General features: G+C 42.3%; 1 protein-coding gene across 1 annotated transcript in view; it reads right to left on the minus strand.

Moving 5' to 3' along the window:
* The window catches only part of LOC138968701 (UDP-N-acetylglucosamine--peptide N-acetylglucosaminyltransferase 110 kDa subunit-like), a 32,921-nt gene extending 15,890 nt beyond the window's left edge, over positions 1-17,031 (minus strand). The window contains exons 1-11 of the mRNA XM_070341314.1: positions 16,755-17,031; positions 15,483-15,633; positions 14,957-15,200; positions 13,815-13,883; positions 11,141-11,257; positions 9,977-10,056; positions 6,534-6,623; positions 5,994-6,240; positions 5,056-5,156; positions 4,018-4,171; positions 3,637-3,738 (exon numbers count right to left, since the gene is read on the minus strand). Coding sequence (XP_070197415.1) covers positions 3,637-3,738; positions 4,018-4,171; positions 5,056-5,156; positions 5,994-6,240; positions 6,534-6,623; positions 9,977-10,056; positions 11,141-11,257; positions 13,815-13,883; positions 14,957-15,200; positions 15,483-15,633; positions 16,755-16,797 — 1,398 coding nt within the window. The 5' untranslated portion in view covers positions 16,798-17,031. The remainder of the gene's footprint in view (positions 1-3,636; positions 3,739-4,017; positions 4,172-5,055; positions 5,157-5,993; positions 6,241-6,533; positions 6,624-9,976; positions 10,057-11,140; positions 11,258-13,814; positions 13,884-14,956; positions 15,201-15,482; positions 15,634-16,754) is intronic.
* Positions 17,032-24,368: the final 7,337 nt, after the last annotated feature.

Here is a 24,368-nt window from a genome sequence, read left to right on the forward strand (position 1 = left end):
ATGAGAAGATAAGGAAGAGTTACTTATAATGGTGAAATGAACACAAAAACCAAAATCGGTTCAGCGCTGCGCGCTGAGAGCACGTGTTGAAATATCTCATCGATGATATTGTGTCCGGGGTGTAGCTGAATACGGTGTCCAAATTTGAAAAAGATCCACCGAGAACTTTGGCTTTGGTGTGTCGGTATGGGGGCCCGGGTAGCTGAGGTGGAACCAAAATAGCTGAGGTGGAACCAAAATCGGTTCAGCGCTGCGCGCTGAGAGCACGTGTTGAAATATCGACCAGGTTGTGTCCTGTCCCGGGTCTACCTGAATATGCCCACCAAATTTGAAGCAGATCCATCGAGAACTTTGGCCGTGCATCGCGCACAACCACACACACACACTCACACACACAGACAGACACACAGACAGACAGACAGGCACAAGTCGTATATATATATATATAGATTAATTGCTGAATTTTTGTAAGTATTTTATTGATGCATTATTTCAGTTGGACGGCAGATTCCAGCACTCTCCTGGACCCTCACTTTCTGGGCATTGATGGGGAATTCGAACTGCAAGGAGACAAAGCAGCCCTGAAGGACAGTATCTACAACTTTGCCAGTCAGCACATCGAAGCAGTCCAGTGTACTCTACGGCAGCTGATGCCAAACATGTGCAGTGTATTGCGCAGGCAGTTGAATGACTTTCTGGAAGATGGTGTGTATAGAGGACAACCAGTTCCCTTCCCAGATGTCCTCAACCACTGCCCACTGACAAATCTGCTCGGTGAAAACATTTTCGGTGACCTGGGCTATGACATTAACAAGCGGCGCAATGCATCTGTCCACCAGAGGTCGTCAACAAATATGCTGAGCCACAACAGGACAACACTGTGGTTGAAGAAGAAACTGGAGACCCAGTCAATTAGCCATCTTCTTGCCTTCGCTCGAAGGAAAGGGAAGTCTTTGCGACACCACAACCGCCAACAAGAGAAAGCGGTGTTGCTGCGACTGAGGTAGAGGCTCCTGAAAAACAAGGCAAAAAAGGCGGCAAAGGAGGCCAGACAGGCAGCAATCAAAACCGAGCTAATAAGAAAGCTGACGGCTGTTGGTGGCCCCTGTGTCATTGCAGAAGATGTTGATGCTCTGGTGACATGATACGACTGAGAAGAGAAAAGAAATCAACCATCTTGAACGCATTGAAGGACCAAATTCGATACCAGAAAACAGTATTGAATCAGAAGGGCTGCCTTCGACTCACTGGTAGCATTGAGGACCTGACAGCCAGCCTCAAGGCTCATCTGGGCGGCACTAATCTTCCAGCTCCAGATGAAAATTTAAATTTTTTTAAAAAAGCCTTAAAAAATGAAAATTTTCAAACCTGTTTTATTTCTTTGTCTGTGTACATGTGTTTACAGATCTGTCGATGCTGATCATTTTGATGTAAAGTTCATGTTGGTCGGACAGTTAGAAGCTGAAATATATCCTTTTAAAGATTAGAAGTGTTTGAACGGTAAAATTGAACGATTTTCCCAAGTTTGGGTTCTTCAATTCAATTATTTTTTACCCGTAAATTTTGGAGAAAAAAATTGAGCTAAAAGTCTTAGATATGGAGAGGTAATCTGTTCAAAATTAGCTTCATATTTCTTGTTTTGGTTTCACAGTGAGGCTCCAAAGTTGACGATTTCTTATTCTTGAAAAAAGTGAGTTTAAAAGGCCTAAAATTGCACTTTTCAAATGTACATAACTACTAAACTAATTCACCTACAGAATGCAAATTTACATCACTGTGCTCAGAATAAAAAGATCTACAAGACCATGGAAGTTATAACCTTTAACTCTGGAGTTTGAAAAATCACTTTTGAGTACCTAAATTTAATTATATGGCTACAAGGATATCCACCAAACTGCAGAAAATGTTTATCTGGTCGTCGACCTTTCGTCCATTGCCACAAGTGAGCTCTGCACGTGACGCATGCGTTATCAGTGGCTACAATGTCAAAATTGCTCATTTGGCATGACCATTCGTCATGCTTCAGTGTAATCTCGTGAAACTCGGGGAATATTGAGCTCTCACCATGTCTTCCAAAACCCATAAAAGCGGATTGTTCGCCACAAAGAAATCAGACGACAATTCAGCGACGAAAGATGGCCCGATTGAGCAGAGAAGACCGCCAAATTGCATTGGGTCGTTTACAAGCAGGCCAAAGTCAAAGTGCAATCGCCAGGCACTTCCACGTGTCCCAGAGCACCATCAGTAGACTGTGGGTCAGGTTTCAAGCCACTGGCTCCGTTGCTGACTTGCCACGAGCGGGAAGACCAAGGGCGACAACTGCTGCTCACGACCGCTTCATACGGCTCCGCCACCTCCGGAATCGTTTCCTGTCGGCCTCATCTTCTGTCCAGGCTCTCCCCGGGCCACACCGATTATCGGACCAGACCGTGCGGAACCGCCTGCATGAAGCTGGTTTGAGAGCTCGCAGACCTCACAGAGGAGCTGTCCTCACCCGCCGCCATCGCCAGAACCGAGTGCAGTGGGGCAACCAGCACCTTCGCTGGACCGTCCGGAATCACTGGAGACACGTGTGGTTCAGCGACGAGTCCTACTTCCTGCTCCAGCGACATGATGGTCGGAGGAGGGTCTACCGGAGAGTAAACGAACGTTACGCGCCCAACTGTGTGGATTAGGCACCCGTTCATGGTGGTGGAGGCGTCATGGTGTGGGGGGCGATCAATACCGCTGGAAGGAGCACCCTGGTGCACGTCCAAGGGCGCATAACTGCCCAGCGATACGTGGAGGAAATTCTGCGCCCACACGCCCTTCCTCTTCTGGCTGACCAGGATGCCATATTCCAGCAGGACAACGCTCGCCCGCACACAGCACGACTCACCACCCAGTTCCTCACCGACCACCATGTCCAGGTGCTTCCCTGGCCATCCATGTCGCCAGACATGAACCCGATAAAACACCTCTGGGATGAATTGGACAGACGTGTGCGCAGGCAAGAAGAAGCGCCGGCAAATCACCGCGATCTATTGCAGGCACTTGAGGAGGAGTGGGACACCATCCCACAGCAAGATATCCGGCATCTGATCCAGTCCATGCCCAGAAGGTGCCGGGCAGTTGTTGCTGCTCAAGACAGTCACACCCCCTACTGACTTGACAGCCTCGGCACCCAATCGTATTGATTGACTGATTGATTTGAAGATGCAAATGAACTGTGTGTGCATTCAACTGTGTCCATACCAAATTTCAAACAAATAATCTAAATATTGGATTTTCTGTTAATTTTTTAGAAAAATAAAACAAATTTGGCAAGTAGCAACTATGCGTTTCTTTTTTTGAACAGTATAGCACTGTTCACCGCCGAATGGCAGTCTCATGGCGCCTGACATTAGACATTAAAATTTAACATTTTACATAAAGTTTTCTCGTAAGAAATAACATACAAGAATTAAAAACAATTCAAAGACAGAAATACATTTAATAGGTAAAGTCCTATTTGTACTCAACATCAGAAACACGCTGCAATAGCAAATCAGATTGTGTTTTCCGACACAGAACCATTAATTTCAACACTCTTGTAAAATCTCTTCCATGCAGTTAACCACAGTCACACCTTGTCATCACAATGTGAAGACGTCTCACCTGTAAACAGTGTGCTAAGTTGCAGAACGCATCAGGAAAGTCTTCCTTCAGCTTCAGGGCTGTTTTGTAGGAGGAAATGGCTTCAGGAATGTTCCCTGAATCCTGAAATGACAAAAAATAGAGCTTGAACCATACCCCAGATGACAACTATCACACATGGCAATACAATGTCCTATGCACAATTTGGAGCACATTCACTATGAAAACACAAGTTTTATCATCCTTCTTAATTGGTTTTTTAATTGGCGCCACAACCGCAAATCACAGATTATGTGAGACCTCCCATGCCTGTGCTAAAATTCAAAAATCTTCTGACAATGCCTATGGCACTTAATTAACACAACGCCTACTTAAGTGGATAAGTCGTGAAGCTGGGCTCACCTTGTGTATAGAGGCCAGGTTGCTGTGAGCGTCAGCAAAAGCGGGGTTGATCTGAATGGCACGCGTGTAGCACTGCAGAGCAGACTGGAGATCCTGCATCTCTTTCAGGGTGTTGCCCATGTTGGAGTAGGCATCAGCAAAGGAGGGGGATATGCTGAAGGAAGGACAAAGCAACACGTGTGTGAACAAGCACACAGACTGAAGGAAAAGGACGCAACACTGGTCAGCCAACTTGCCAATGGTGTATATAAACACATAACACTATCTACACCTCTTGTATTTTCTTCTTTTTAGTACAGTGAAGTGTGAGAACAGAAGGAACGTCAAGATAAAATGGTAATTGTCAGCTCAATAGGTAGAGTAAGGTGATGGTGCAAAGAAACACACGGACACATACACTAACATAAGCTATGCCCCTCATCATTTTCGTGTGTGTTTTTTTTCTTCTAAAAAAACATCAAAGTGTAAAAACTGAGTATAGCAGGGGCTCACATCCACGTCGGACATAAACGGATATTTTTTCCAAATGTCCTATACATTTTTTCATGCAAGAGGACATATGTCCTATTGTTTTTGTCACAAGGTGGTCATTGTCCAATTATGCTTTCATTTGATCCGGACATTGTAAGTACTTTGCAATTTACAGTAGTTTGATTTCCTATTTTATCAATGTTTTGTGAAGCGATGTGTCTCTCCTAGCACACGAAACTTAGAGAGACTTTAAGCGCTTTTTATAGAGAAGAGCTTCCAAGAGTTGCAACTCTGAATGCTCCAAGCCGGTTGACAGTTTTATTTGTTCTGTTACCGTTGTGACAAGAAACTTGTCAAGTTTAATTAAATTTACGTTTTGTTGCGAGAACAAATGTCATATTGATTTACTTTTGTTCAGGACAAATGTCTTATCACTTTTGCATTGTCCAGGACATTTGTCCTATGCCACCTCTCATGGATGTGAGCCCCTGGTATAGGACTTAGAGAAAAGCAACCCCTGTTACCTAAAACCATATGAAGCAAGATGTACAATCAAAGTGAACTAACCTGATGGCTTGCTTGTAGTGGCCGAGGGCTTCATGCAGTTTGCCCTGCAAGTGGAAGATGCTGGCCAGGTTGGAATGGGCCACAGCAAACTCGGGATTCACCTGCACAAAACATACAGCATGTCAGCATTACAGATGTAAAAACATGCTGGCTGACCGAGACCACACATTTTACAGTTATGTCTAAACCTCAGCCCCCCCTGGTACTCAAAGGAATAAGGTATATAACCTAAAAGCTATGGCTTACCGTTTTCAAGACATTCATCAGCTTTGTAATACAGAACGTGCTGGTGCCGACACATGCACAACATAGCTGTCACTCTACAGGTGACAGACAAGAAGGCCATGTTCTTACTGTTGATGGCACTTGGTTACTGACACTCATACATATGTTTAAAGTCATTTAATATCGTACAGTAATTTGTTGTTTACAGTAATTTCATATCATTTTCTTACAAGCCAAACTTATTTCACACGTCAACATCAATGATGTTATGACAAGAACTTTCCGTCCTTTTGTGTCCCTATTCAACTTGCGAGCTTTCATTGTGGGAAGAAAACTCCAGCACAGGGCTCTTAGTTTGTTTGTTTAACGCCCAGCCGACCACGAAGGGCCATATCAGGGCGGTGCTGCTTTGACATATAACGTGCGCCACACACAAGACAGAAGTCGCAGCACAGGCTTCATGTCTCACCCAGTCACATTATTCTGACACCGGACCAACCAGTCCTAGCACTAACCCCATAATGCCAGACGCCAGGCGGAGCAGCCACTAGATTGCCAATTTCAAAGTCTTAGGTATGACCCGGCCGGGGTTCGAACCCACGACCTCCCGATCACGGGGCGGACGCCTTACCACTAGGCCAACCGTGCCGGTGGCTCTTAGTTAAGGTGCTACAGAATCTAATGTGTACCGTGTACAACAAGCCACCCCTCACCTCCAAGGCTCTGAGATAGAGGGAGATGGCTTCCTCAATGACACCCTGCTCTCGCTTGATGTTGGCCAGGTTGTTGAGGGAGTCGGCATGATTGGGGAGCAGGGTGAGGGCAGTGTTGTAACAATCCTCCGCTTGATCCACTTGCCCCTTCTCTTTCAGGGCGTTGGCCAGGTTGCAGTAAGCATCAGGGAAGTGAGGCTGCAGTTCTATGGCACGGCGGTACATCTGAATAGCCTGGTCAATTTTCCTGCCACAGCCAGCCAGCCAGTACATCAATGACATGTTTCAGGTACTACATTTTCAAAAACATCTGATCATAGCTCATCCACTTTCATTGTACAGAATCTAAAAATAACTAATTTCCCCTCTACTTTGGATTAACAAGTCCTTAGAATCTTTTTCCCAAAAATTTACTATTGGAACCAAAACAACTGCAAGCTACTGTTGGGAACATAAACATACAACTTCTGTAAACCAAATGATCCAAGCTGTTAATACAAGCGCATAATATAAGCAAAGCAAGCAGCCGCAGTTACTCACCCCTGTTCATAGTAAACACAGGCCAGGTTTCCATGGACGGTTGGACTGTTCGGACTGAGCAACAAGGCTCGCAGGTAGGCATCCACAGCCCTGAGCACAGAGAACACATAGCATCTCAAATGAGTACATAACTCTTTCCTCTACCTTCAACCTTCATTAACTCTTACCAGTTCACGATATTTCATGCTGAAAACAAAATAATAAGGGTATGGCCAAACAATCTTAAGTTTTATGCTCATTTCTTTAGGTAATTATCACATGTTATATATCAAATTGAAGCTCTTGAAATGTTCTTGCCAACAGTAATAAGGAATTACAAGAAAAAACAGACTGGAAAGAAGTTTTGTTGGATGAGAGCTAACCGTTTTGCTAAATCTCATGCCAAAACCAGCACACATGACAATCGTCATGAATAACTTTTTTTCCAGTTTCATTTTTTTAATAATCTGTTGATATTATTTTGATAATTATTTAATTTTTCACATAAAATCCGAATTTCATTTAGTGAGTGTACCAATACAAATGATTCGTCCAGCTGATCTTGAATAAACATACCAATACGTCAAAAAGTGGGACTTCTGAGCTCAAAGAGTAATAGTTTGGTTTGAAAAATCTTTAAATACACCTAATTACAAACAAAAAATAACTTTCGTGATAGAAGATGTACTGTTCTTGCAACTAAAGTAAAAAAGAGAGTCAGCTTTGCTGATTCCATTTTTGGGTGTATCTGAAACTCTCTTTAGGGGGTGGGGTGCCTTTGGTCTCTGGTCCACTGATTTAACGCGACATCATGAAAAATACAGCTGTTTGTTGCATTCGGTAGGGAAATAAAATGCCTTTCTAACACTATATTCTATTTTCAGTGCAAACGGCCTCATCGCACAGATATACACCAGACGCATATGCCTAGTTGTTATTTTCAGTAACGAACCTTACTACAGCAGTCCCTCTCATGAACGGACACCCTTGGGCCATAGCAAAACTGTCCGTACATTGCAGGTGTCCGGTCACGGGAGGGGTGACCACACCACCCCCTCCCCCATACACTCACACCGAGACACACAAACAACAGGATTGAGTGTATGCTAATCACTTCTTGTGGCTACTAAACAATAACAATAAACTCCTAATACTTCTTTAAACGTTCTGTAAAAATGATTTGTATGAAAAGTGTTGAATAGAAGAGATAAAATAAATCCTCAAGGCAGTGAACACACCATGCACTGACATACGAAAGCAGCCACACAAACACAATACAGAGGAGCGTGTGCAGATGCTTTGCAAGAATAAGCTTGAAAACCAGTTTGAATAAAGAGCAGCAGATAGAGCTGCTCCAGCCATGTACTGTTTGGGGCTGTGGCCAGAGAGGCCAGCTGCACTGTTCACTCAGAGCAAAACCAGTTGACTGTGTCGTAACTTTTGACAAAGCAAGACAACTGAAGGGTTCACAGATTAGGCAACCGACTCACTGGTCAAGGCTGAGGGGAAACAAGAGTATCTTGTCAATGAAAGAGGTTACACACAGACACACGATGCTGAGAACTGTGGCTGGTTTTTTACTCTCTTTCGCTCAGGACCTTCATCGACTATGGTTTCTGTTGTTTACGTCCAACAGACAAGAATAAAGAGCACAGTGCAGTTTCATGTTGGCATCTTCGCATGTACTCCACTCCTGACCAAAACTAACCCCCCTCCTGATGGATACACGTGCACTCGAGTTATCAGTGACTGTCATCATGCCATTGCGGCTGTGATCTTTGTACCAAGAGCCGGACTGCTCTGTTATCGATTTTGTTGTGGTGAAAATTTGACGATGGTCTGTCCGTACATTGGAGGTATGACCTGCTGTTGGGACCGAAAATGAGTGTCCGCGTCCACGTTTTGCAGGTGTCCATTTAAGGGGGGGCAAATATAGAAGGAAAACACTCCGTGCCGAGCAAATGTGTCCGTACATGTCAGGTGTCCGCTCACGCCGGGGGCCGTACATTGCAGGGACTGCTCTATAATAACAATCTGCTGATAACGATGTTGGTGTCACACCAGTACAAGTTTAAACTTTTCCATTTGAAGGAACACATGCACTCACCACAAGACTGAAGTCACATTAGTTACACTTACAGTTTACATCAGGTGATCTATCAGTTATACTGCTTGTAAATTTGGTGCTGCAGGGGTTGGCCCTAGATCTAAATTCACGTAGCTACCCGATTTGAAATGAGAGCACAGAGCAAACACCAAATGAGTGTTTATGTTCTGACAAATTCTTTTTAAAATTAAGACAGCAATGCTGAATGCTTTTAGTAAAATTTTGTTCGATACTCAGTACTTCTGGATTGTGTGCACCTGCAGACTCAAGCACAGACTGTGACAGCGATTCCACAAAAGCCGCTATCATGATGTAAACAAGTGCACGCTCGACTGTGACAAACAACGATTCAGTGAAAATGACAACTTAATCCATGATGAAATAAACGTATGTTATCGTTGTGATTAGAAAAGGAACAGTTGCAATGCTCTTTTAATTAAAATACACCAAAAGATCACTGCTAGAGTCAAAAGAATTGGGAGCGAGTATGGCCAATCTAAAAATAGAAACAGGAACACTTGTCTCGAAGCAGTGACTGTTTGCTGCCAATTTCTTTATTGCTCAAGTCTTCAGTGCCAATATTTGCTCAAAACTAGAAACATTATCACCATGAGAACAGCTCATCAACCTCAGGCTCAGATGAACTCGCTGTGCTGAACAGAGCACAGGCGCACCAAAAATATATCAGGAAAACCATGGTCATAGCAAGCAAAGTAGTGATCATTTTAAAAAAATCTGTCACCATGCAACGACAGTTTAAGGCCCCCCCCCCAAAAAAATAGGTGTGGTTACGGTAACATAGCCAAAAAAAAATAGGGTAGGTAGGTAGGCCATAACTTTTTTTTTTTAAACTTTTTTTTCTAATGTGTACAAATTAAACCTACTTGACAGGGAAATAAGTGTGCGACACGGGCGCTTTCGCTTTCATTGCGTTTTTTGCACTCGTTTTTTTTCTTCTTTTGACAAATGTAATAAAAAGTTATAGGATCGGCCCCTAAAAATAGGGTAGGTCGGGTTACCGTAACCACACCTATTTTTTTTTTTTAGGCCTAATCAATAAACAGTTAGTTTTGTTATTTTGAGTGCATAAAAGGGCTTGTCCTTAGAATAAAGTAAATGGGAATTTCCGTAGCGAGTCATCCGAAAATATCTTTGGATAATCAAGGGAGTGAACTGGTAAGAGTTAACAAAATCTCACAAGTCTACATGGTCTTCATCATTAGGAGTAGAATTAATACTGAGCTCATCCAAAGAGCACTTACAGTTAACACAACAGCTCAGTCTGCCAAGCCAAAAATGAAGATAACTCTTTTCTCTTCGGCAATCAACAATCACATCTGACCAAACACAGTCTTACCTGTCAAAAATCCTTGCTTCCTTGAGTACATTTCCAAGGTTGACGTAAGCATCCAAGAAGTTGGGATCAATAGTAACAGCCTGCAATAATGGAAGCCTCTTCAATTAACATGCTTTCTTTTTAAAAGCATCCAAAATAAACACACGCGCGCACACACACACAGAGGAGTCTCAGTATCAACACTTGACGGGCGCTGTGGGAGGGTGGTAAGGCGATCTCCCATGTCAACTTATGTGCAGACCTGCTAGTGGCTTATCCCCCTTTGTGTGTACACGCAAGCACAAGACCAAGTGCGCACGGAAAAGATCCTGTAATCCATGTCAGAGTTCGGTGGGTTATAGAAACACGAAAATACCCAGCATGCTTCCTCCGAAAGCGGCGTATGGCTGCCTTAATGGCGGGGTAAAAATGGTCATACACGTAAAATTCCACTCGTGCAAAAACACGTGTACATGGGAGTTTCAGCCCACGAACGCAGAAGAAGAAGTATCAACACACAAGAAATTTCTGTCACACAAAGATGCAAACTCAAAAAAATGATAATTCCCCACTCATTCAACCAAACTCAACCCCACTGTCACCTTGAACATTTTACCAGGATCAAGCAGACCGGGGTCATGTCTTGAGGTCATTAAACCATAATTGTGTCAAGTTTTCATTTCTGTTTATTTTATTTTTACTTGCAGTTGCACAGGACCCCTCTGTGACCTTGTAATTTGAAGAGGATAAAACTCGGGACACATCTTGGAGTAATCAAACACTGGAAGTGTGTGAAGTTTTAAAGATCTTTCTTCAAAAACGAAATTTGGAGGTTCTACCTTTAACCTTCGCCAGGCCAGGTTATTGACTACACACGGAAGACATGCTTCTCAAAGAAGGAAAAACGTGCATGGCCTTATGTTGACGCCGTGGGTCCGCACGGCCCCACGGAGTCTACGGAAGGGTATGCATATTTTTCTTCTTTGAGAAGCATGGGTCCACACGGCCCCACAACCACCGGCAAAGGTTAAACAAATCTCAGAAATCCTCAATGTTAAGTTTGTCATCTAAACCAGCCAGACAAATTGCCTGCATAACATTGCTCACAACCAAGATTCCCTATTTTTCAGGTGAGCCAAAGACAATAGAGAAGTATCACTTATGACCGGAAAATATGTCACCCACCTTTTCGAAGTGATGGATGGCCAACCAGATTTCTCCCTGAGCATTGAAGACACAACCCAGGTTGCTCCAGGCCACGGAAAAATTGGGGCACGTTTCTATGGCTTTTAGGTAGCATGCCTGCAATGGGACAAGGGAGGGGAAGGACCAAAACGATAACAATTAGTACTTGGAGAACTGCAGCTGACCACGCAGTGCGCTGTTCCTTTAGCTGCCATGCGACCGCTCTTTTACTTTATCTACAGCTTCAAACCCTAACATCTTGCTCTTTAAGCAGACAACTAACTGCAAAAACTTGGCACACCCCCGCTTGGTACAATGTCCTGATTTTCCCAAGGAAAGATGCAACCGCAACAAGAGTTTTCTTTTCCATTTCTGAACAAATTTTGTAATACCCAATGGATACCCTGTCGTTTTTGTATCAAATCACCAGCAACAATAAGATAATGCTCTTGCTGCCCAAGCACGAGTTAACAAATGCGGTAAACAACTTTATCTGAGCACAGCATCTTTCCTTGCTTTCTCTTTTTTAACACAGACAATGGCCTTGGTGTGCGCCAAGTCTTCACAGACCAATCTATAAGTGAAACAAGTTTCGTTTTTTGTCTAGCAAAATGTGCTGCTTTGGACAACAACTACAAGATCCTTGCCCGTAATAACGGAACTTATTAATTCAATTCACTTGGAAAAGTGTCACTGTATCAAGAATTGGAAAATATTCTGAAAGTGTATAAAAAAAATGCTAAAAGAGCAAGAGATACACTAAAGACGCCCTATCGCAATATGCGCAACGCTCCTACATAAGACGCAGGGATATAAAGAGTGCATAAGTGCATCAAAACCTGTCAGACAAAATCCAAAACAATGTCACAGCTTCATTCACAACAGTCAGAATGTTCTTTTCAAGGCAGCAACCTAAGACGTATGTCCCGAGGTTCATGTTCACCCATGCACATGCTCTAATTGCCAATCTTTTGGAAAAAGTCTGCAGAGACCGAATATGACAGACAAAATAGTTAGATTTTTCTCCTTCAAAAGGAGCTAGAAACACACTGAATCTAATAAGCTATCAGATCAAAAGTCAAGCTGGTACAGATTACTGCCTTAAAATTAACTGACTGCAGTGATGAAGCTGGAGGTCACAAAGCAACTGCCATGAGCTTTACAATACTGCAAGGAAAGTCTTTGAAGGAAGACAGTAGACCCCTGCAGACAGACCAATCTTTCGGCCGACTCCATCCATTAAATCCATGCTTACTTAAAAAGTCGCTTTTTGTCCGAGCATCAACCCATCACCAAGACAACTCTTGATACAGAGAATGGTTCTGAAACAGGGGTCCCACTGTCTTGGAACAACTGCACAGGAAAGTACCACTTGACTGCCATGTCAACAGGGGTTGATGCACTTCTAACTGAAAGAGAAAGGGGCAGGGTTTCTGGCAAAAATAAAACGCGCCGCATAGCTAGAAGAGCCTGATATACGCCAAGCGCACGCTGCAAAAAGCTTCGCGTTGCGTCATACAATACCTCCCAATCTGACAGCTCACAGTGATGTTCTAGGCTTTGGCTCACAAGCCTTCGATGGGGACTCCCATTGGATTGGAATAGACCACAAATCCATTATTGGCAGAGCAGCAGTCAACCTAAAAACTTGTAATAAAAAAAGAGCTATTAATATCTTTGAATAAACAATCTTGCCACTTTAATTCAATAAAACTCTTTAGTCTTTCAGTTTTGAATGTATTCTGTATCCACTGCTAATACTACTTTACATTTGGTCAACTCGTCTAAAGCATTCCCAAAACATGAACATAAGGACAGAAGGCAGCTTTAGCACAATTCAGCATATCAACATTGTTCAATCAACAAAGTTCACAACTGGACCAATTGAGGAATGGAATTTAAATCAGAGTTAACAGTTCAACTGAACAAAGCTTGAAAAAGTCCAAAAAGGGCCATGATATGGAAACTGTGATTAACATATTTGATTGCTTCTGTGTGCAAAACACTGCCTCCAGATGTGAATCTGGAAAAACTTCAATTCTCTATTATTAATCCAAGCAAACTTTTTTTACCCAAATTCTTCCAGCACATTTCACTAAAGAAAAGGAAAGCATCGCATCATAATAGTAAATAAAGCACACACAAAAGACAAGAGAAAACAAATTCAAAATAAAGTAAGACACCCAAAAGTCTGGGATGGCTGAGTTAAAAAATAAACTTATAGCCATTCAAAACAAAGTTGAGTTACTTCCTTCGTTCTAGTTTTCTGCTTGATCTTTTTCTTTTCATAGGGCATAGTGCTGGAAGAATTTGTTATAATTTTAACACCTGCATTAGCTCCAATGGTCCTTTCTCTAGGACAAAGCACTTGCTGCCAAGAGGGGAAGCAATGCCAAGTCAAATGAATAACAAAATTTTATCAATCTCCAGAGGTAAGCAACGTGTACCTCACATCTCAACCGCAATCGGCACCTTCGTGAATCAACATTCGGAACAGGCATTACTTTCCCCCAGTGGCAACAGCTTCTGAGAACTGGAAACAGACAATCTAAGGAGCAGTTAGGAAACTTGGGAATGCTTTGCAATGAAACGTTAAACATGTGCCATCTTGGGGCAATCTAGTGAGACCACAAAACAACAGCAGAGCAAGTGTGGAGATGTGGCTATTGCCTACCTTGGCCTCGTCCAGCCGACCCAAGGCCTTCAGCAGGTTGCCCAAGTCACTGCGGGCTGTGTACAGATCCTGGACAAATAAAGAACAAAAATATATTGTGTACTGGTAAAAGTAGCACTTTCAGTTTCGTTGAGTCAAAAAGAAATAAAATGATGCAAGAAAGACAAGATTATCTGGACATTCTTGTTTTCCATTATGAAGTTTTGCCAACACACTTGGAACAGTCTTCTCATCTATTGAAAGTTGAGCCTGATAATATATTTCATATGTCAGGCATTGATCTACAACTTGGATCCAATCATTGATTTCTGGCAGCAGTAAACCACTAAATCTCTAGGATATATATGTCTCAAAGTATGAACACATTTCAAGTTCAGTACCTAATAAAAAATATGCTATCAAGTTTTCCTCTCGATCTGATTTGTGTCTGAAGTTGCTTTCTATCACTGAAGAAAACAAGAAGAGCAAACGCTCGATCGAGTCACTTTCGCAGTTCTGAATATTATATGAGGCATCAGATGGACAGGAAGAAATTGCTATTCACAACACAATGCATACCTGAAGCATACCTGTGACCTTGAAAAAGGTCAAAGGTCACCAAAGCAGACGTCAAAGTGTAGAGGTCACTGGGAGTCACGTTCACATAAAATTTGAGCCCGGTCACTTTTATAGTTTCCGAGAAAAGCCCAACGTTAAGTTGTGTGTTGCCGAACAGAAAAGGCTAGTTATCTCCCTTGTTTTTCTGATAACGTTCGTAAAAGGCTACAGATGTAAATACTTTGATGTAAAGAATAATCCTACAAAGTTTCAATCACATCCGATGAACTTTGTCAAAGATATAAAATGTCTAATTTTTCCTTTGACGCTGACCTGTGACCTTGAAAAAGGTCAAAGGTCAACGAAACCATCGTTAAAGTGTAGAGGTCATTGGAGGTCACGACTAAACAAAATATGAGCCCGATCGCTTTGATAGTTTCCGAGAAAAGTCCAACGTTAAGGTGGTGTCTACGGACGGCCGGCCGGCCGGACAGACTAACACTGAGCGATTACATAGAGTCACTTTTTCTCAAGTGACTCAAAAACCAGCGAAAACATGCACACAAATGACAAGATTGTTAAAGCAGTTGAAAGTAAAGCCTCACCGATTTCACTTGCAGAACTGTGACGTATGCCTGCACTGCTTGTTCCAGGTCGCCAGCAGCTACCAAAGCTGCCGCCAGGTTGATGTAGCCGTCTGTGAAGTCTGGTTTCAAGGACACCGCCTGTCGGTAATTCTGCAAGGCTTCTTGTAATTGACCCCATTCCTTTTTCACATTGCCCAGGTTGGAATAGGCTTCAGCCAAGCGTGGGTTATGGCTGATGGCCAGCTTGCTGAAATAAGCTGACCTAGATGAACAAACACAAAATCAGCATTACTTTTGAAAACCAGCAAGACTGCAGTTATTTTCAGATGGATTTATTTTTAAAGAAAGTTTTATGTGCATGTATCAGACAGTTTCCCTGCACCTGACACAACCAATTTTCTATGAAATCTCTAGGATATATATGCAATACGCAAGCTCTAAAAAGAAAGAAACAACTATTTTGAACTTGAAAGCGTTTTTAGTTTTCTCCATTGAAATTGTGGCCAATATGATCAGTATACATGTAGAGACAATGCAAACTCACTTTTCCAACTGGCCCGTCTGGAAGTGGATGGAACTGAGAAGCAGCAGCAGGCTCGTATTGTCTGGTTCTATCTGCAGCAAAGCCATGCAGCTTTTCTCTGCTTGGACATAATTGCCAGTTCTGTAGTCCCTGTAAGCCTGGTCAGCCAGTGCTGCACACAATCAAGGACACACCTATTAGCCCCAAAAAACAAACCATGTCTATTTCTAGTGACAAGGCCAAAACAATTAGGGTTGATAGGTCAGTTCCTTTCGTTATATTTTTTTTAATGTAATTTGTTTTTCATTTACACAGGCATTTGTGGCTTTTTAATGGCCAGAAATTGCGCCAACTGTGTCTCCTGGATGACGGAGAAGAGCAAGTTTTTTTTGCAACGTCTGCAAAATCAAAGTTTGTCTTTTTTCATACAAATATTTTCTGAAGGGTAAAAAGAAAGTTCTTGGGTGGGGAGGAAAAAATAGGGTAGGTCAGGAACCAGATTTACAATTTTGGGGGGTCTTAGCCACAGGGTATGAGTGTTGTCCTTGTGTTACTGTTAGTCAACATCTGCACCCTGTACTTAGATAAAACACTAGCAATGAATAGCTGGCAGGTAAAAATTGGTTGCAAAATAATCAACAGTGCTAAGGTCATACAGTTTCCAGATGGATTATTAAAATCTCATATATCCTCTTGCAGCTGGGGGAGAAGAACTAAAACTAAAAGTGGAGATGTTGCTAAAATCATGAGTGGCTACTGTTACAAATAGTGTAACGGCATAATCTGGCTCGGTCATTCTAATAAAAATGTCTATAGGTACACCAGAACGGCGTCATTATGCTTGACCATGCCAAGGTTATGCAACAACTTTAATTTTGGCTCCATTGAAAATTACCGTACTCAGTTGACGTCACTAACTGACTAAGTTATCTTTGTTTGATGATCTTGCCTATCTTCATTTCCTTCAGTTTAATTTTGACTCAGTTTGAGACACCATTCTTCAATTCTTGAACATTACCCAAGAGTATTTTTTCCGAAACTTACACGCACAATTCCTCAAACTGCACTGCTTTAATTGTATCATGAACTTTCCTTAGGGTCCAATCTTGTAGACATTCAGTAGATTTACTTTATTGAGACTGAGAGCAAGACTGAGATTCACAGTGTGCACTTTTATTCAATCAACACGAACATGAAGGTCTTCCACTTTAGAATATTGGTAATAAACACACCTCCAAATCACAAACGACATCTTATGCAATTAAATAACTCAAAAGGACACTGAATTCCTACCTGACACATCCACCGTAATCTGTGTCATCGGCATCGTCGTCATTGGTACTTGAATCAAGATGGCGGAGTTGGCCACTATGTCTGGACAGCTTCCAAGCTGTAGAATCGGCAATTTACTGTTATTTTTGAGAACAGAAAGGTGGTATATTCACTTAAAAGAACACTACGGATATCGAAGCACATGAAGTCCTCCGGAAAGTTCGTTCTATAAAAATATATCGCAGAATCTTGCTGGCTTCTGCGACGTACACATCTATCCCCACGCAGCCCAAATGCGGTTACGATGCAATCACGTGATCAAAAATTTAACATGGGTATTTTTAACAACACCAATTTTTTTAATTTTGGAACGTTATATACTACCTAGAACAGAGTTTACTATACTGTCTATACATTTTCTACAAAAAATGTGACTAAGTAGTAATAATATCGACAGTGACGTCATTAAACACCATGGCATGCATACCCGATGGTATGGAAGGCCATTATGCTCACAACAGGTCTGCGCGGATATTTATTCCTCGACTAGTACCAGGGCCGGACTACCGGGGGGGTTATGGGGGTTGCGCAACCCCCCCCCCCCCCCTAGCCTAAACATGTACCTTACTTTTTTAATTTTTTTTATTATTGCTTATTTTATGCCGTTTCATGCAAGGAGCGACCATTTTCCTATCTCAGAATATGACCTACCCGTCAGCTTCAGGGGGCTTCGCCCCCTGACCCCCACAACGAGGGGGGGGGGTGGGTTCTAGGGTTTTCGGACCCCCCCCCCAGCCAAAAAATAAAAATATTGAATGAGGTATGCATTTCTTTATTTTAAATTCAGTTTCCATTTTTGGGGTATTAATCAGTGACAAAATCTGCTGCCTGAAACTGGTAATGATCATCCTCAGAATGCACCAGATTGCACCATTTTGCATCCTTTTTTTCAAAATTTTCCGGGGGGGCATGCCCCCGGATCCCCCTAGCAAGCTAGGCGCTTCGCGCCGTCGGCTCGGCGCTTCGCGCCTTCACACCCATATCTTCACAATATACTTTTGAAAAAAACCAGTCATAAAATGAACTGATCCGCCCCTGCCGCCAGGGGGGACATCCCCCTGGGCCACCACTGGCAACCCCCCCCCCCCCCCCCGTCCTCTTCGCCTAGTCCGGCCCTGAGTACTACGTACATAATCTATGTAGGGCGACACGTGTGGGCTCTGTCCAAGTGTGTTATGTTTGACTGACACAAAGGCAACAAAACAAAGTTCTTAATCAAAAGAGGCTGATCGTGATCGACTCAGGGGCGGATCCAGAGGGGCCGGGTCAGTTTCCGGACCCCCCCCCCCCCCTTATCCACCACCCCCAGCCTAAAAGAACTCTTAAAAAAAGAGAGAAAAAAATGAAAAAAGAAGAAATAAATAAATTTATCAAAATGTTTCGGGAGAGCATGCCCCCGGACCCCCCTAGGAGCCGGCCTTTGTCTTCAGTCTAAGTGACGGTTTTGGAAAGTAGTAATTTGTTGGCTCAGGTTGCACCAGATCGGTCAATTGTCCTTGTTTAACATTAATGTTTAGATCCAAATTTGTCTTCTTAAATTTACTTTTTGGAAGGTGTATTAGGGGAAGTTTCTTGGCTGGCTCAGATTGCTCCTTTTTCCTTGTTCAGTTTATCAACTTTTTCCGTCTGGGCCGGGGTGGGGGCATGCACCAAGACCATCCTCAGTCACACCGTATACCGTGCTTGCACTAGGCAAATCTGTCCGAAGCGGTTGCACCCTTATTTTTCTGTCCGAAGGGAGACACGCGACGTAAGTTTCTGCACAAAATCACCTGTAATTCCTCACAAATGACATATCATCACAAAAATACTGTTTGTACTTTGGCCTAAGGTGTCATAGCATCATATCATCGATTTGTTTCATTGCTTCAATGTGTTTGTGAACGTTGGCCTTCAAGTATTTACACATTTCAAGCGCATTATGTGCAAATTTTGACTCAGTTCCGCAGTTACTAGGGAAATTCAAGCACATGAGAAAGGCTACGCGCGATTGTAATGTGATCTATGGTCATTTCTTGACATCTGGGTCAGATGATATGATTTAAAGTGGTGCAGTAGCGTCATATTTCATGAATCTGTGAAGACATTCAAAGATTTGTCGGTTGCGCATCTCCGAAGTGGCTGGTTGCGCATCTCCGAAGTTTTAGCTTTGCTCGGTTGCGCATGTTTTGCCTATATTATGCTAAATAAAATTAATGATGTTGATCGTCAGCGCCCACCCCAATTTTTGGGGCCGCCCGGAGGATTTTTTAATATTTTTGTGTGTGATTTTCATGCTCCAAAGTGACATTTTCGCATCTGACAAGGCATGTACATGAATTCAGTGCAATGTTGTGTGTGCGCGTGCGTGTGTGTGTGTGTGTGTGTGTGTGTGTGTGTGTGTGTGCATTTGTCCGTGTGAGCATTTGTCCTATGAGCAATTGTCATACAACCACAAAATGCAACAAAACTCTTGCCACGGTTAACCGTGGACAATTTGCTATGCGTCTTAGAGGAAAAAGTGTGTTTTGCGGCTTGACCAAACAGGATTTTCAAGGATAACGGGCTTGTGGGGTTTTCTTTTAACAGATTTAGCTTCATAACTTATTGTTAGCAAAACGTCAATTTACCTGAGCCTGCCCAGATCGTTTTGCCGTCTGGACAGCCAACCGCCATTAATTTGCTATGCACCTAAGAGCAAAAGTTGGTCTATTTCACCTCTTGAAATAGAATCCTGAAGGAAAAAACGCTGACGCGATTTTTCCCCGATTTTTAAAAATAGAATTATACAGTAATGATTATGAACAAAGTGTCATTTCTAAACACACTAACACTCTTTCCTTCAGAATCGTGTTTGGTCAAGCCTAATAAACGACTTTTTGCTCTTAGCCATATAAGATATTACCTACAGTTAACGACCAGTCTAGGAGTGGCAAACCATATGGGCACCCCCAGATCAAGCATGCTATACATGGGCATCGAAACACCGAAATATCTTCGGCGGTGTGCAACCGATTGCTTCGGGGATGTGCAACCAGAAAAACAGAGAGACTTCGGAGATGCGCAACCGACAAATCTTTGAATGTCTTCACAGATTCATGAAATATGACGCTCCTGCACCACTTTAAATCATATCATCTGACCCAGATGTCAAGAAATGACCATAGATCACATTACAATCGCGTGTAGCCTTTCTCATGTGCTTGAATTTCCCTAGTAACTGCGGAAAGTCAAAATTTGCACATAATGCGCTTGAAATGTGTAAATACTTGAAGGCCAACGTTCACTAACACATTGAAGCAATGAAACAAATCATGCGATGATATGATGCTAAAGGCCGGCTAAAGTACAAACGGTAGTTTTGTGATGATATGTCATTTGTGAGGAATTACAGGTGATTTTGTGCAGAAACTTACGTCGCGTGTCTCCCTTCGGACAGAAAAATACAACCGCTTCGGACAGACTTTCCTAGTGCAGCCACGGTATACCGTGCGAACGCTTCGCGCCCTCAACTAAACCCTTCGTGCAGTCGAATTGTCCCTAAAAGTAAAAGAAATTTTGAACCCCCCCCTTAAACATGATGTGATCCTCCCCTGCCGACTTTTGCAACTGATATAATTTAATATGTCCGAGTCCGCACAGAGCCGTAGAGGGACATTGTGAGTTTCCATCTGGTAAGTTTGTTTGTTGGTTGTTGGCAGTTTAGTTTTATCGTCGCATAAAAGGACGAATATATATGTGACAGAAACGACGTAAAACACCAAATAAAGAAAGAAAGAAAGAAAGATATGTGACAGGGCGACCAGTCACCAATCATAGAGTAAGTTTTTGTCATTGTCCAGTCTAGTGTTTGTAGTTCATGTTGCCGATTGCTTTATGTTTTGTGTAATGCCATTATCTGTTCTAAGTTAAATTTTGATATGTGAGAAAGAGAATCTTGAGAGACACTAGAGAGTGGACATGTTTTGTAGTGTGCTCCACCAACTGAGAAGATGTAGTGAATTATGCATTGTGTTGTGCCACCCGGCTTCGGTCGGGTAGGCGAAGATGTATTTGCGGGAAGCGAACACAGGAATAAAATTTGCCATGCCAGCGGTATTCTGCTGTTGTCACAATATCATCTGTTGTGTCCGTGAGTGAAAGTCCAGAGAGAGTCCGTAACACATCAGAGAAACAAAACAAATCATCTTGTTCCACCGAACCTTCCACATATAGTATAAACTGATAAAGGAACACAAGTGAATTGATGCCGCTTACACAAATACGCAAATGAATGAATGGACGTGTTCAAACCCAACAAGTCGCGTAAGGCGAAAATACAACATTTAGTCAAGCTGTCGAACTCACAGAATGAAACTGAACGCAGTACAATTTTTCAGCAAGACCGTATACTCGTAGCATCGTCAGTCCACCGCTCGTGCCAAAGGCAGTGAAATTGACAAGAAGAGCGGGGTAGTAGTTGCGCTGAGAAGGATGGCACGCTTTTCTGTACCTCTCTTCGTTTTAACTTTCTGAGCGTGTTTTTAATCCAAACATATCATATCTATATGTTTTTGGAATCAGGAACCGACAAGGAATAAGATGAAAGTGTTTTTAAGTTGATTTCGAAAATTTAATTTTGATCATAATTTTTGTATTTTTAATTTTCAGAGCTTGTTTTTAATCCAAATATAACATATGTATATGTTTTTGGAATCAGAAAATGATGGAGAATAAGATGAACGTAAATTTGGATCGTTTTATAAAAAAAATAATTATAAAGATTGCTTGGCCAAAATTTCAATCAATTTGATTGAAAAATGAGGGTGTGACAGTGCCGCCTCAACTTTTACAAAAAGCCGGATATGACGTCATCAAAGGTATTTATCGAAAAAAAGAAAAGAAAACGTCCGGGGATATCATTCCCAGGAACTCTCATGTAAAATTTCATAAAGATCGGTCCAGTAGTTTGGTCTGAATCGCTCTACACACACACGCACAGACACACACACACACGCACAGACAGACAGACACACACACACACACACACACACACACCACGACCCTCGTCTCGATTCCCCCTCTATGTTAAAACATTTAGTCAAAACTTGACTAAATGTAAAAAGGAGAGAAATTATAACGGTCTTTAAGAAGATTTGTTTTCTGTTTATTTATTTATATTTATATGAGACATTTATATAGCGCTTGACGTTCTCTAAGCGCTTTACATATTAATTTCTGCCGTGTGAGATGGATTTTTTTACACAATATATCACGCATTCACATCGGCCAGTAAATCTCAAGCCATTACGGCGAATATTTACTTTTCACGGCCTATTATTCCAAGTCACACGGTGGACATTTTTTATCTATGCCTATACAATTCTGCCAGGAAATACCGTTTTGTCAATCGTGGGATCTTTAACGTGCACACCCCAATGTAGTGTACTATTAAATTACCATAAAAACTACCTTAAAACAATGCCATGTTAAACTTGAAAGTCTTCTTTTACTTCAAACACAAAATGGAAGACATGATGGGTGTCTTTTTTAGGATTTGGTTACATGTTTTGAACACACCCAAGCAAACAATCCCACCGCGGAGGCCATTTTTCGGAACTACGGTCCGGGAACGGCGGCGCACACTTCGTACATCCTTGAATATACGGGGTGGTTTTGGGGACTTCCGATTTTCCGCGAGAGTTACCTTCTCTTAGCTTGGTTATGTCTACCTAAAGCTGCTGTATTGAGGATATCCGGCGCACGCATTATTTTTAATTTTCTGAAGGTATATTTATATCTATTTTCGGACATGGCAAATTGTGAACACTTTGAAAAAGCGCTTACATTTCACTCAACATGCATATTTTTTAGACTACGATCACTCTTACCTCTTCTGATGTCATTTTTCAAAATGGGGTTAATTGTACGTTTTGCAGGTCTGAGAAAAGTGGCACTTTGTTAAAATCGCTCGGATGCTCCAGGAAATATGTTCATCCGAACTGAGAAAGTGATCTTATTTTACTAAATTAGCTTACGAAAACGTCATGTAATTACGCTATTTCCAGCCACATCGTCGGAAAGACACATTGCAAAGGGGGGAGATGGGATAGAGCCACTTGTCAATTGTTTCTTGTTCACAAAAGCACTAATCAAAAATTTGCTCCAGTGGCTTGCAACGTAGTACAATATATTACCTTACTGGGAGAATGCAAGTTTCCAGTACAAAGGACTTAACATTTCTTACATACTGCTTGACTAAAATCTTTACAAAAATTGACTATATTCTATACAAGAAACACTTAACAAGGGTAAAAGGAGAAACAGAATCCGTTAGTCGCCTCTTACGACATGCTGGCGGAGGGGTAAATTCTTCCCCCTCAGTAACCCGCGGGGGGTGAAGCCAGCCCGTAAGTAATCTGTCATGGGTAGCCTCGGGTTCCTCGCCAATGGTTTCTGGACGGAATGAACAAGGCTGAGAAGGACAGTAACTGAAGAAGAATTTCAGAAAGAGGAACCCAGTAGCCTGCTCGAGAACCCAAATTAATCAGTTTTCAGTTTCACTGGTGTACTGTCAGTACGTACGTGTCAGTAGCATTGCCAATCACCGTGTGTTGCGGTTGCCGCGGGATCACACCACAGCATGGGGAACTGAGGCGGTACAGGCTGATCATGATTGACGGCGTAACAACCTCAGTTGCCCTTTGAAAGTGTCGCCGGTGTCACGATTTCATCTTTCGCCTGTGTACATATTTCCCCGGCCCTCGACATATAGCCTACTCAAGACTGAAATGTTGTTTCCTGGTAAAATTAAGAAGTGAAATTATTTATGGACGAAAAGCATGTCAGTTTCTTGCATGTGAAGAAAATTGGTGGTAAAATTTAATAGATTTCACCCCCAAAATCGAATTCTTCGAAAACGTGTACTGAGTGGTTACGTCCCTTGAGTAAGAAGGAAGAATCAAACTTCTAAGTTAAATAAAACAAATTGGTTGGACAAAGTTGGCCCCATGTGAATGTAAGGTACACAAGGTCGCTCGATCATCAGTACTATCGAAGGGTGTTTTTTTGTTCAGTGTAGAGTTTATACTAGATCAACAAGGCCGAGAAGCGAAATATCAACGACACGGCGAAAGATGAAAACGTCACACCGGTTCAGTTTCACTGGGTCGAGTTCAGTGTTCTTTCTTTTAGATTGATATTGGGTTTCCAGCTCAGTAAAAAGCAAAGCGATAGTCAACTTGACTTGATTAAAGGCACAGTAAGCCTCCCGTAAACCATCACAGATACTGGCAGGCTTTTACACACAGTACAAACACCCTTTCATTTAAACACTCGCCGCTTGAGAACATCCTAGGTGCCCTCCGTAAAGAGCGAGCAATTTTCAAAGAATTTATTTTTGCGTGGTTTATCTTACCCCTGAGCCATCGTGAACCCGTCTGATCCAGTTTCCTTTTTTTCACAATGTAGTCGTCAGTTTGTGATTTCAATGCAACTCTCTGTAAGCTTATCTGCAATCGCACGTTATTATGTACCTCTGAATCTAAACGCAACAAACGGCTGCGATTCACACGAACTCTTGCGATGGATTTTGACTGTTCGGAGGAACTGGTGATA

Source organism: Littorina saxatilis, linkage group LG6 (assembly GCF_037325665.1).
Source record: "Littorina saxatilis isolate snail1 linkage group LG6, US_GU_Lsax_2.0, whole genome shotgun sequence".
NCBI classification, from domain to species: Eukaryota; Metazoa; Mollusca; class Gastropoda; order Littorinimorpha; family Littorinidae; genus Littorina; species Littorina saxatilis.